This window comes from Myodes glareolus, chromosome 21 (assembly GCF_982192425.1).
Source record: "Myodes glareolus chromosome 21, mMyoGla1.1, whole genome shotgun sequence".
Taxonomy (NCBI): domain Eukaryota; kingdom Metazoa; phylum Chordata; class Mammalia; order Rodentia; family Cricetidae; genus Myodes; species Myodes glareolus.
The window spans coordinates 7,456,307-7,470,841 of NC_142046.1; the positions used below are offsets into that span (position 1 = coordinate 7,456,307).

General features: G+C 40.8%; 1 protein-coding gene across 3 annotated transcripts in view; it reads right to left on the reverse strand.

Moving 5' to 3' along the window:
- The window catches only part of Nr6a1 (nuclear receptor subfamily 6 group A member 1), a 158,860-nt gene that overhangs the window by 20,713 nt on the left and 123,612 nt on the right, over positions 1-14,535 (reverse strand). For all 3 annotated transcript variants that reach the window (XM_048429187.3, XM_085681277.2, XM_085681278.2), the window contains 2 exons: positions 13,213-13,455; positions 6,837-6,892 (listed from right to left, as the gene is read on the reverse strand). In XM_048429187.3, the coding sequence (XP_048285144.2) occupies positions 6,837-6,892; positions 13,213-13,455 (299 nt within the window). The remainder of the gene's footprint in view (positions 1-6,836; positions 6,893-13,212; positions 13,456-14,535) is intronic.

Consider the following 14,535-nt stretch of genomic DNA (forward strand, 5'->3'; position numbering starts at 1 on the left):
AGGATTAATCAAATCAGATACTTAGAAAGGGGACTAGCACTGAGAGTTACAATATCATCATCTTTGGGTTGCTTTGTTTGAGACAGGTCTTGTTACAGTGCTCAGGATAGTCTTAAATTCCTAGGCTCAAGCAGTCCTTCTGCCTCAATCTTCCAAGTCGCTGAAACTATAGGTGTGTATCACCAAACTGGGTTGTCATTGTTACAGAACCCTCATAGTAACATATCACTAAAATATCCTTTGTATAGCTAAAACAATGGGTGATAGGATCTAACAAAGAAGTGTATAATAAATGGGTATTAAGTAAGTGGTGTTCATTGTTTAAGAGCTGACATGTACTTTCACATGGATTTTCTTTTTTCCTAAGAAAGATATCACTTACGGGCAGTGGTGGTGGACACCTTTAATCCCAGCACTCGAGAGACAGAGGCAGGCATAGCTCTGTGAATTTGAGGTCAGCATGGTCTACAGAGTAAGTTCCAGCACAGCCAGCCAGGACTATTTCACAGAGAAAACCTGTCTCCAAAAACCAAAAACCGAACCAAACCAAACCAAACCAAACAAACAAAAACAGAAATAAAAAAAAAGAATATCACCTAATCTATTATTCTATTAAATAAAACTTGAAGAAATCACAACTCACATAAGTCATACTGTGTGCACCTAGATATGGTTGGGGGTATGAGGAAGAAACAGAAATATACTAGAACTTAGTCTAGTACTCTATAAAAAACTTTATCTTCTATACAGTTTCTAACTTAGGGTTGAGGCCTAACTGGTTACAGTCAACAAAGGGCAGACAGAGTAAGTGCTAAGGAGGAGGGCCAGAGAAAATTTTATATGATGTTTCTATGGAAACTGCAAAGTCCATTTTTTCACAGGCTCGTTTGGTTCAGACCTGTATATGTATTTGCTCTAGCGGCGTTCAAGAAAACCCTGAACTGTCATGGTCATAAACAAAAGCTTTCAGAATGCAACACTACAGGAGCAGTGAGATGACTCAGCAGGGAATCGTGTTTGCCATTCCAGCCTGAGGACCTGAGTTCAACCCTTGGAAGCGATGTAAAAGTGTAAGGAGAAAACAAACACCTCCAACAATGAACTGTGGTACTTGTGTGTTTCCATGCACACATCACACATGTGAGCACACAAGGGCACATATGTATAAACATATAAAACAATGATAATAATTTTTTAAAATTCATATTTATTCTCTCATTTATCCTGACTCTAGTTTCTGATCACTCCACTCCTCCCAGTAATAATACAGTTTTTTGTTTGTTTTTGCTTTTTTTTTTTCAAGACAGGATTTTTCTGTGTAACAGCTTTGGTTGTCCTGGAACTCATTCTGTAGACAAGGCTGGCCTTGAACTCACAGGGATTTGCCAGCCTCTGCCTTCCAAGAGCTGGGAATTAAAGGCGTGTGCTACCAGTGCCTGGCATAATAAAGTTTTGGTTTTTTTTAAAAATAAAAAAAAAGAACTGAACATTAATGAGAATATGGGACTAGGCAAGAAGGATTTAACTAGTAGATAAACAAAGGAGCTGGTCTGAAATTATTTGGTGTATACATTGAAATGGAGCAACTGTTTTTGAAAATTAAGTCATATATACCAAAGAAACAAACTCCAGCTTTTCTCTTAATTTCAGAACCCTGAAATTGTTGTCACTCAAGTGATGGTACTGACAGCAAGAACAGAGTTTGAAGACTTGGGCTGGGTGAAAAGAGCCAACCCAACTCCCACGTGGGAGTTGTGACTGCTTTCCCTTGTGGGCACCATGGGACAGTGAACAATCACTGATACACTGACTACAGAGAGGACAGAACTTGTTGGGAATGCTTGGCCTGGGTTCTAACTTCATTTGTTACTTCCTAGTCAGATGCTCCTGGGAGAGTCAAGTCATGTGAACTCTCTGCCTGCAGACAGAGGCAATATTACCCTTTGTAGCTCACGGCTACCCCATCAGAGGTCAAAGTCAGACAGACTTGGGAGTTAACCCAAGATAGAGTGATAAAACAGACAGAGAATAGATGTTTAATAAATGGAAACTCCATCTCTCCTTGTTGTTTTGCTTGTTTTTGTTTTTTGAGACAGGGTTTCTCTGTAGCTTTGGAGCCTGTCCTGGAACTAGCTATTGTAGACCAGGCTAGCCTGGAACTCACAGAGATCTGCCCACATCTGTCTCCTTGTTTTTATTAAGACTAGCTAAACACAGATGGGTAGTGGTAGTACAAGCCACTACTTGTACTACCCAGTACTGAGGAGGCACTCAGGAGGCAGAGGCAAATGGATGGATTTCTGTAAATTCAAGGCCAGCCTGGTTCCAGGATAGCCAGGGCTGTTATACAGAGAAACCCTGTCTTTTATTCTTTTTATAATTTTACGTATATAAGTGCTCTATCTGCACGCCAAAAGAAGGCATCATATCCCACTATAGACGGTTGTAAGCCACCATGTGATTGCTGGGACTTGAACTCAGGACCTCTGGAAGAGCAGCCAGTGCTCTTAACCACTGAGTCATCTCTACAGCTGGTTGTGATGGTACATGCTGGTAGAATTTGCTCAATGAGGTTGAGAAGAAAGACTATGAGGCCAGCTTGAGAGAAGCCCTGTCTTGAAAAAAAGAAAAAAGAATAGCTAAACACAACTGAGAACTTACAGATCACAGCTCTAACACACTACCCATAAAAACCAAAATAATATGCTTAGCATAAAAACTCAAACATAACTGGGTGGCGGAAGCACATGGCTTTAATCCCAGCACTCAGGACATAAATGTAGAAGGATCTTTGAGCCAGAGGACAGCCTGGTCTACAGAGTGAGTTAGTTCTAGGATAGCCAGAGCTACACAGAGAAACCCTGTCTCAAAAAACCAAAGCAACAACATCAACAACAAGAAAAACTCTCAAACACAGTAGCAGATGAAATGGCTTTTCTACTCACTGGTGTCTTCAGTTCTAAAGGAAACAGTAGGACCTGAGCATCCCCGGGCAGGGCAGAAGTCTTATGGCAGAAGACTAAGAATTCATTAGGTGCTACTATAGCAATAGTTCTCAACCTTTCTAATGCTTCAACCCCTTAATATAGTTGCTTGTGTTGTGGTGAACCCACCAAAAATAATTTGTTGCTACTTCATAACTGTGATTTTGCTACTGCTATGAATTGTAATATAAATATCTGTGTTTTCTGATACACAATCAACATAAATGAATTCTTTTGTTATAGGCTATCAGGAAACAACCTGAAAAAAAATTTTTTTGTTTGTTTGTTTGTTATTTTGAGACAGGGTTTCTCTGTGTAGCCCAGGTTGTTCTGGCACTCAAGAGATTGCCTGCCTCTGCCTCCTAAATGTTGGGATTAAAGGCATGCACCATCACCTCCCATATGAAAATTTTAAGGAAACAATTCCACTTAGAATAGCATAAAAATGTAATAAAGTTAAGAGGATCAAAGATTTACACAGTGAAAAGCACAAAACATTGCTAAAAGAAATTACACACTCAGCCAGTGTAAGTGTAAAGGCACACACCTTTAATCCCAGCACCTGGAAGACAGGGGCAGGTGGATCTCTGTGAGTTAGAGGTCTATAAAGTCTCAGGACAGCTAAGGCTGTTACACAGAGAAACCCTGTTTCAAAAACAAAACAGACAAACAAAAATTCCAAACACACATATAAATGTTTGTGGACCAGAAAACTTAATACTGATGTTTACAAACCATCCTAAGAGTTGGAGAGATGGCTCAGTGCTTAAGAGTACTGACTGATCTTTCAAAGGACCCAGGTTCAATTCCCAGCACTCACATCACAGTTCACAGCTGTCTGTAACTCCAGAAAACACCATTGAAAACAAAATAAAAATACATAAAGTAAACACACACACACACACACACACACACACACACACACCTTAAAAGCCATATGAAACCAAAAATCCCCACAGCAGCCAGGAGAATCTTAAGAAGGAATAACGAAGCTGGAGCTGTACACTTCCTGGTGTTAAAGCATACTACAGTGCTGCAGTAATCAAAACACTGGTACAGACATATAGCTCAACAGAATAAAATAAAAGCCTACAACTACACTCAGAAATATATGGTCAAACAACCTTCAACAAAGGTCGAAGACTACATAGTGGGGAAAGAATAATCTCCTGACTAACAGTGCCAGGCAAACGTTTGGCAGTCTCACACATACAGGCAGAAGCATAGAAAGAAAAAGAGAGTCCTCTTGTCTTATACTACACACAAAGATCAACTCAAAATTTATTAAATGTAAGGTCTGAAATTGTAAAATTCCTGGAGAAAAATAGAAGAAAAGTCTTCTAAGGTTGGTCTTAGCAATGATTTCATGGATAAGACACCAAAAAAGCCCAGGCAGTATGAGCTAAACTAGAAAAAAGCAGGCTGAGCAGCCAACAAACCACCATCCCTTCAAAGCAGCCTATGAAATTAGAGGGAAGGAGTTAGCATCTGGAACATGGTGAATTCAAGAGGTAGAGTTTTCAATCATAAAAGATAAAAAATGCTAGAGGAGACTGATATACACTTAAGTGAGTAAAGTGTTTGCTGAGCAGGAGAAAGATCTGAACACAGACCCCAGTGTTCACAGAAAAGTCAGGTGTAGCGATGTACATACACGGTCATCTCAGTGCTGATGAGTGGGCAGACAGGTGCATACTGGGGACTCTGGCCAGCCAGTCTAGGAGCAATGGCAAACCTGAGGTTTAGTGAAAGACCTTGTCTCAAAAAATAAGGCAGAGAACAAATAGAGACATCCCGATACCAATCTCTGCCCTCCATAAGTGTCTATATGGATGATAGCATCCACTCCCCACATACCACACACACACAATCACATGCTGTTTTCAGACCAGACTGAAATAAATTATTTTTCAAGAGAAAAATTTTTCAACAGGAATAAAAATGCTTGATTAAACAAATCAAAACAGTAAAATTGGGAGTTTTACACACAAATATATACACATTGATTTAGTACATGCTGTGTACCCATGCAGAGGACATAGCTCAGATTTCTTGTCTTTCCTTTGTTTATATTTAATTGGAGAAATCCTTTAATTTGCTTATGAACTCTCTCTTGGCTCTCTTTCTGCATTCTGATCTGTGCTGTCATTGTCCTACTTCAAACTATTAGCTGACTCTTTTTTGTTTGTTTGTTTGTTTGCTTGTTTTCTTTAAGACAGGGTTTCTCTTTAGCTTTGGAACTCACTTGGTAGACCAGGTTGACCTTGAACTCACAGATAACCGGCTGTCTCTGCCACCCGAGTGCTGGGATTAAAGGTGTAACCTTTAATTAAAGGTGTAACGAGATTGGGCTACATCAATCTCGTTCTCGTTCATTGAATAGGCTTCTGCAAACCTATTTTAAACAATTTCCATTATTTTTTTCTAAAATGCAAATCTGTATATGACACTCTCCCTGTTTGCAACTGTTAAGTGATTGCTTCTTGGTACATAGCAAAAATTTTTAAAACTCAACCTGGCTCCTCATGTGCTTGAGAATTATTTTGATGGGTGGGTCATAAAATAGATCCAATTTTCTAGACTCTGGAGGCCCTTCTGTTTGCTACTAGGAACAGGTGGTGTAGGATGGCCCCATAAAGGCCCCACAAATGAGCCCATGGCATGGGCTGAGACCATGACAGCTGAGACCACTCTTTAGAGAACTAATAGAAATCCAAGGCCTCTACCTTACTTCTTTCCATGCTACTACATGTGCCGAGTGCTCCAGCTTCACTGAACTACCTTCTGGTGATTTTTTTAAAGGATCTGTCTGTCTTTAGGCCATTCCAGTCTATTCTATCTAGCTTTGATAAACAATGTGTAGCTTTTCAACACAACTACTTCTTCCTTCCCCTTCAAGGATAAGTTCAAAAGTACCTTAAGGAACCTTTTCCCGAGTGTCTCCAGCCTCTACATCTTCTGCTAACTCTCAGTGTACTGTGTCTATTTAGTATCTGTCTGTCTCATTAGACTGAGTCCATAGTATATAGACTAAGAGAGTAGGAACTTGGTAAATACCCATGGAAAGGAGTGGAATAGGAAGACTATTATTACTACTTTATATGAACAACAGCCAGGTGATGGTGGCATACACCTTTAATCCCAGCACTGGGGAGACAGAGACAGGTGTGATGGAGAACCTCCTTCAACCAATGGCCTTTAAGAGGCTGGACCAGGTGGGCATGGAAAAAAGTCATTGCTCGACCTCTTCCACACCTGGATGTTGAACCTGGTTCCTGTTTCCTTATTGTGATGTTGAGTTTCCCTTTTAATAAAGAAAAACCTTAGAAGTCCCAATTCAGAGCTAGTGTGGGATGATTTGATTCACATTTCCCCATCTGATGCGTTCTGCTTCACGGGTGGATGTCTTTGAGTTTGAGGCCAACCTGGTCTACAAAGTAAGTTCTGAGGCAGCCAGAGCTGTTACAAGCGGAAACCCGGTCTCAACTCCCCACCCCCAATAAACCCCCCCCCCCCCAACACACACACACAGAGAGAGAGAGAGAGAGAGAATATGATTTTTGCTGATTTCTGCCAGGCTAAGTTACCTATAACTAAGTTATTGATCAAAAGGAAAAAATATTTCTCTGGATGGTTTAGAACCAGAATTGAGTTCATTACCTGTGAAATTCTTAGGAAGGATTGAGGGATCATAAGGAGAGCTTTAGACTTTAAACATTCAGACTCTAAACACAGCTTTACAGAAGTGAAAGCCAAAATGGCAGAAGAGAGAGACTCAAGGTGAACAGCTACAGGAACATTTGGAACACTAAGCTTCCAGATCACACTAGGAGAGTGAGTGCAAGAACTCACCTGCACTGGCCCAATGCTCTTATTCCGGCCTCCAGGCATGCCATCCTCTCTGATAGCTAGAAGGAAATATAAGACAGTCAGAAGCACACTCATAGTCATTTAAAAATGAAAAGGAAACTTATCTGTACCAGCACTAGGGAGGCAGAGGCAGGCCGATGTATATGCACTTGGGGCCAGCCTGGTCTACTACAAAGTGAGTTCCAGGACAGTCAGAGCCACATAGTGAAACCCTGTCTTAAATGCATGCGCGCGCGCACACACACACACACACACACACACACACACACACACACACAAAACTTACCTCGCTAAAAGTATACTGTAGTAAGTGATGAATTCAAGACCAAAACACAGGCCATTCTGAACACACAGTGCACGTTATTGCTATAAGTTGGCCACAAGCAGCAGATACTTTTGGGTCCCCAAGGTAGTGGATGCATACTGCATATATTGTACACATTCAAGATGTCCAACAAAAATGGAGCATTGTTAACAAGTAAAATATCCCACAAGAAAGGGATATTTCTGAGGGACATTTTAGTGTGTGTGTGAGTGAATAGTTGCACTTTAAAATAAAATATATTTTATTCTTTGCCTAAGTTTAATGTAAAGGATTAGAACAGCACTCTACTGCCCAGGTAGATGCACATATGGCTTTTGATGCTGAGTTTTTATTAATTGCAATGATCACCTTACTAGTTTCTCATCACAAAAGCAGGAAATTGAAGCTGAAGGAACATACTTAGCATTTCCTTATTTTATATGTATGAGTATCTTGCCTACTTGTGTGTACCCATGTGTGACTGGTGCTCACAGGTCAGAGGAGGGAGTCAGATTCCAGAAACTAGTTATGAATGTTTGTGATTTACTGTGTGGGGTCTGGGTGCCATTCAGATCCTCTGCAGGAGCAGCAAATGTTCTTAAACACCAAGCCATTTATCTAGTTATCTAGTCCCCAAATGATTCTTAGGTTGCAAGTTTGTTGTTAATGTTTATTTAAATTTTAGAATTTATCTCTATGCATATGTCTGTGCACTATGTGCCAGGTACCTAGTAAGGCCGGCAGAGGGTGCTGGATACCCTGGGATACCTTAAGAAACCCGTAAGCTGCCAAACCAGAACCCAACACTGCACTTAGAAATGTTTTGGGGCTGGAGAGATGGCTCAGTGGTTAAGAGCACTGACTGCTCTCCCAGAGAACCAATGTTCAATTCCCAGCACCCACAAGGCAGACAGCTGACAAATTTCTGTAACAGTTCCAGGGAATCTGACATCTTCATACCAAAAGCAGATAAAAATAAAGTTAAATAAATATTGAAAAGAAAGAAATCATGTTTCTATTGTTTTCTCCAAATTGTAACAACTCTTTAGTCTTTGTCTTCCTGACCTTGACACTTTCCAGTAGTGTGTTACACTATAGCTTCCTACCATGTTAGTTATTCTGAAAAACAATCTTCTAGCTGGAGGTGGTGGTTTGTCTTTAATCCCAGCACTATAGAGGCAGAGACAGAAACAGGTTGATCTCTGTGAATTCTATACCAGCCTGGTCTACAGAGTGAGTTAGTTCCGAGACAGCCAGAGCTACACAGAGAAACCTTGTTTGGAAAAAATCAAAAACAGAGAAAATAAAAATTAGAAATAAATAAAAAAACTTATGTCAATAAGGGCTCCTAAGTTTTCTCATGAGTATTCTGATAATGAACTTCATGCTCTCTCTCCCCTCCCTCCCTCGACTCTCATCTCTGTGTGCGCCAGTGCTTGTCTTGACATTCTTACCAGGGTAAATTATATTGGTATGCTTACTAGTGATACAAACTATGGTGGAGGGTAGTTTTACTTGACACAAGCTAAAGTCACAAGCTAAGAGTCACCCAGGTGATACTGGTTTTGAAGGCATGAGGGGTCATGGAGAACAGCTGAAGCCTGACATTGTGAGACACCAGGAGAGGCCACTGGTAAAGGTGCAGCCTCAGTGGTACTTGAAGGCCCGAGATTGAATGGGTCATGCTGAGATGTGGAGGTTTGGCACCATGAAGAGGCTATTGATGAGAAGTGCAGTCCATTTGCAGCAGAGACCCCAGCATTTGAGATGCCAGTGCCATGGGATGACCACCAAAAACAGCAGCAGCAGTGGAGAGGATCCTGCTTGAGTTTACAAGACAAGCTGTGTGTGCTGCAGAGGACAGAGCTGGAGAACTGACCCAAGTCCTTTAGAAAAACCCAGAAGATCATAAATGGATCCCATACATTAGACATTACTCTACACTCTTGGGAGTTTGATATTGCTTGGATTTGATTGTGACTATGCCTTGGTTCTTCCCTCTTGAAGTAAGAAAGATTTTAACTTAATTTTTACTTTTATAGGTGCCCACATCTTTAAGACTTTGAATTTTTAAAAGAGACTTTGGATTTTTAGAGATTGGATATTTTAGAGATACTGAACTTTAATGTGTTTGAATCTGTAAAGACTGTGGGACTTTTAAAGTTATTTATGTATTTTTGTTTTGTTTTTTTGAGACAGGGTTTCTTTGTGTAGCCCTGGCCATCCTGGAACCAGTTCTATAGATCCTACTACCTCTGCCTCCCTAACAGGGAGTCCAGCTGCGTGTTGTGGCGCTATTTATGTTTTTAATGTGAGAACTGGAGATGAATGAGAAAATGTGTTTCAGATTGACAAGGGGTCAATTGTATGGACAGTCTTAGGTCAACTTTACACAAGCAAGTCATTTGAAAGGAGGGAATCTCAATTGAGAAAATGCTTCCATAGGATCAGACTGTAGGCTAGCTTGTAGTACATTTTTAAAATCAGTGATTGAATGGAAACAGTCCAGCCATGTGGATGGTGCCATCTCTAGGCTGGTGGCCCTAGGTTCTGTAATAAAGTAGGCTGAGCAAGCCAGTAAGCAGCACCCCTCCATGGCCTCTGCATTAGCTTCTGCCCTGTTTGAGTACCTGCCCCAACTTCCTTCATTGATAAACAGTGATATGGAATTAGAAGCCAAATAAAATAAACCCTTTCCTCCCCAACTTATCTTTTGGTCCTGGTGTTTCATTGCAACAACAGAAACCTTGACTAAGACACTAACCTTCATCACATTCTGGCTGAAGTAAATTCTCCATGGAAACAATTTCCTTTTGAGTTATTGTTTTAAACTTCAATAGTTTAAACCAGTACTCATTTCTGTTGGATCCCTATAGTGGATCTCAGCTGCAAGTCAGTACTGTGGTGTTGTAACTTGTATATCATGTCTTCTCTACTTACTCACTGGATTTCTTTCATAAGGAAGAATGGTCGCTTCTGTTTATTCAGCTAGTTATTTCTATTAATATAAGCATGCGTAGACTTATTTCTGAATATCAGAATATCTGAATTTCTGAATACCAGAATTCTGAATAACAGAATACCTAGAGATGTTCTGTTAGAACAACTGTGGTTACCGGGAGCTCTCAGGTTGATTTCTGTGCCCTTTCACTGTGCCCTGTGTGCTCACTCACACACTCACGCACACACTTGCTCTTGTTCATTTATTAAGTGTATGTGGTACCTGTGAAGGTCAGAAAAGAGCCATGGATCTCCCAGAGATGGAGTTAAAGATGTTTGTGAGCACCTGGCGTGGGTGCTGGGATCCAGACTCTGGTCCTATCTGCAAGAGCAGTAAATTTTCTTCACCATGAAGTCATTTCTTCAGGGTTTTAACCCCATCACCTCTCCTATTTTCAAGTCCTCTAAAACTCGCCATGCTTATATTCTTCTTGTTCCAGTCCTGAATTCAACTATTTCCCCATGGAGACCTTACTGTTGTGGCGGGGGTCCTTCTGTCTGTGTGTTGCTTTTATTGGCTAATGAATAAAGAACGGTGTTGAGCCTATGGCAGGGAAGAACAGAACTAGGCAGGGAGAGGTAGTTTATATGCTGGGAGAAGGAAGGGCAGAGTCAGAGATGTCATGTAGCCCAGCCGGAGACAGACGCTGGAACTTTACCCTGTAAGTCACAGACATGTGGCCATACACAGATTAATAGAAATGGGTTAAATTCAGATGTAAGAGTTAGCCAATAAGAAGCTAGAGCTAATGGGCCAAGCAGTGATTTAATTAATACAGTTTCTGTGTGATTATTTCGGGTCCAAGCTAGCTGGGCAGCCGGAAACCAACAAGCAGCACTTTACTCTTTTTTACTGACACTTAAAACAGATTCTGGGTACTGGCTGTGTCTAGCCTCATGTAGTGGTTAGGGTTTATAGAAATACATGTATGGACACTAAGTCACATACACCCCACACAATTTCTATTGTCCATTCACCAGATACCAGGCCCATATTAATATATCTGACTCTGATATTCATTTTAGCCTTTCCTAATTAATAACTCCTTTCTCAAATATAGTATATTTATTTGCCTGTTCAACCACAGTATTCAATTAAAATAGAGACAGAATTTCTAACATATAACCTTGAGAGAAAAATGTTACAAATCAGAATGCTTTGTTTGTATACAATTGTTTTTATCCTTACCCTTACAATATCAGTCAAACACTGTTTTCCAAGGTCAGCTCCCTTCCTCCCTAGCGCCTCAGTGTGGTTATGTGACTCATTTTAAGACCAGCTAAATGAATCCATCACATTGTTGACTCCATCTCTCCACCCACTTCCTCCACACCAACACATATAGCTTGACTAGTTTTTTATATCCAGTAAAAGTCACTTTTTATAACGTACAGTTCTATGGCTTTTGATAAGTAAGTAAAATTATTCATTACCAGTTATGAAAGTTTCAGAGAGTATCTCTTACTTCCTAAATAATCCCATGGAAAGTCTAATTTAGTCCTGCCTTCTCAAGACCAACCGGAAGTGGGCAGGGTTTTCCCTCAGCATCCTTCCCTAGGCTACTAAGCCAGTTTCAAGGAAACAAACCAGGCAACTCTCTGTCCCAAGTGTCACAGTCTCTGGGCTGTAAGAGCTTTCAAGAGTTATAAAGTATGATTCTTCTTCCCCAAAACAAAAAACAGATGAGTTTAACTGGAAGTTCAGAATCCTACATGCCAAATGACTAACCAAGATAATCAATCTGTGTATGCAGTCAAGAAAGTATCCCACAACTTAGCAGAGACTTAGTACTCACAGACCCTGGGCAATGAAGGAAGATGAGAAAAAATGGAGTATAAAGGCAAATCAGAGTGAAGGTAGAAAGACAGTACTGCTCTGAAATTGGTAACTAGCAAGGATTTCTGTAAGAGACGAAAATACTGGGGAAGAGAATGTACTTCAAAATTATTATCAATCACCATGCTCACTCCTCAGCTGCATGTGTAAACTGGGAGTCAATAGGATTAGTGTCTGTGACCAACAGACAACGCATACAAAGTAAAGAAGAGTCTATGGCACCTATATCTAAGTGTTCAATGTTAGTTCTGCAAATACTCTGTAGGACACCTAATCTAAATGTCCTTAAATAATCCTCTTACCTTTCTTTCTTTCTTTCTTTCTTTCTTTCTTTCTTTCTTTCTTTCTTTCTTTCTTTCTTTCTTATTTATTGCATGCGTGTATATGGTGGGGTGTACATGTCACAGCACACCTGTGGAGGTCAGAGGACAACTGTCAGGAGTTGATTCGCTCCTTCCTTCCAGCATACGGGTTGCAGTAACTGAACACAGGTCGTCGGGCTTGGTGCCAGGCACCTTTACCTCCTGAGCCATCTTACCAGGCCCCTCTCACCTTTCAATAGTAAAGCTCTCAAATATCCTTCATTTTTACCTCCTCTCCCCAAGTTTGGCTTTTCATCATCATTTCTAACTCCTTAAAAATAAATCATTAGAGACCTAGAGAGATGGCTCAGTGGTCATCAGCACTGCTGGTTTTGAAGAGGATCTGGGTTCAATTCTAGGTTTGGTTCCCAGCACCCACATGGTGGCTCACAAATGTCTGTAACTCTAGTTGCACAGGATCTGATGCCCTTTTCTGAGTTCCACGGGTTCCTCTGTGCATAGGAGCAGTGCCCACTCTCTCCAGGGCCCTTCTGGGCATTTCTAACAACTTCCTAGTTGGTTTCCTCTACTCAACTTTCAAAGCTCCATAGACTCAGTTTATTCATGTCGCTTTAGGGTAAGAGCTCCCAGAAACCTTCTCAATAAATGTCAAACTCTTTACCGCCCTAGACAAAACTTCTAAATAAACTTTGTGTCTGAGTATGCCATGTTTCTAGCAAAAGGACATCAAGTCCTACTTCATGCCTTTACAATTAAATTCCTGTCACTAGTCCCTGAAAAAGTTGGTGAACTATATATAGTGCATGCATACAGAAAAAATAACCAGCAAGTTTAATAGTTGCAGATGAGGGGACAGACAAAGGGTAGCAAAGAGAGCCCTAAGAACCAGCTTACCCTTCCTGTTCATGCCCATCTGGAGACACTTGAGCAAGCGGCAGTACTGGCACCTGTTCCTCTGCTTACGGGACATGACGCAGTTCTTGTCACGACTACACCGATACACACGCTTGTTGCAGATACTTCTCTTGAAAAAGCCTTTGCAGCCCTCACAGGAGATGATCCCATAGTGCAAGCCTGTAGCACGATCCCCACAAATAAGACAAGTTCGTTGTTCAGCTCGATCATCTGGAACAGAAACTGAACATGTACAAGTTAGAGCGCTGTGGAAACAATATGATTATGATCACAGTTCCTAAAACCTTCAGCCCTGCTCTGAGTAAATAAAAAATACCACCAATTTCATGCTAACTGGCAAGTCACTGAAGTGTCTTCTACAACCTCATCTGTTAGCTTTTGGGAAAGAGTTGTTTTTCCAACTCAATGCTAACAAAGTTCTTTTTGTTTTGTTTTTTCAAGATGTTTCTCTGTGTAGCCCTGGCTGTCCTAGAACTTGCTCTGTAGACCAAACTGGCCTCAAACTCAGAGAGATCTGCCTGTCTCTGCCTCAAAAGTGCTGGGATTAAAGGTGTGCATGTGCCGCCGCCATCACCTAGCTTGTGTTCTTAATCTATTAACTCTGTTCTTCCATGTATTATTCCTAAAACAGAGTGAAGAAAATGGGCAAATAAGCACTTTAAAGTCAAGACCAAAGTTCAGAAGATGTAGCTGAGGAAGAGCTGAGGTCCTAATGATAGCAGGCATCTGAAACACTGAATGAAGTTTGTTATCTACAAAAACATCAGTGGGTAAAAACTGTCTGGGAAAAGAAAATACTCTAGGGCTGGAGAGATGGCTCAGTGGTTAAGAGCACTGACTGTTCTTTCAGAGGACCTGAGTTCAATTCCCAGCAACAACATGGTGGCTCACAACCATCTGTAATGAGATCTGGTGTCCTCTTCTGGCCTGCAGGCATACATGGGGAGGCAGAATGTTGTATACATAATAAAAAAATAAATATAAAAAAGAAAATACTCTAATTTATCAGTGAAACTGGTATTTATAGGGCCTGGACTTTAAATAATAACTCCTGTATGCAGGACCTGCAATACTTTGGGGGAGTTTTCTGATCCCAAGTGCAAGGTAGAAAACATACAAAGTGACCTTTGTTGTGCTAGCCAAACTACTCATGAGGCCTCTCAGAAGGAAACATGAGACAATACGAAATTCTTTCATAAGTCTAGGATAAAGCAAGCTATGCATCAAAAAGAATACTAAAGGCAATGGACAAAGCATTTCAAATACATGGCCAGTGATGTGCCTCACTAGTCTGATTACCTG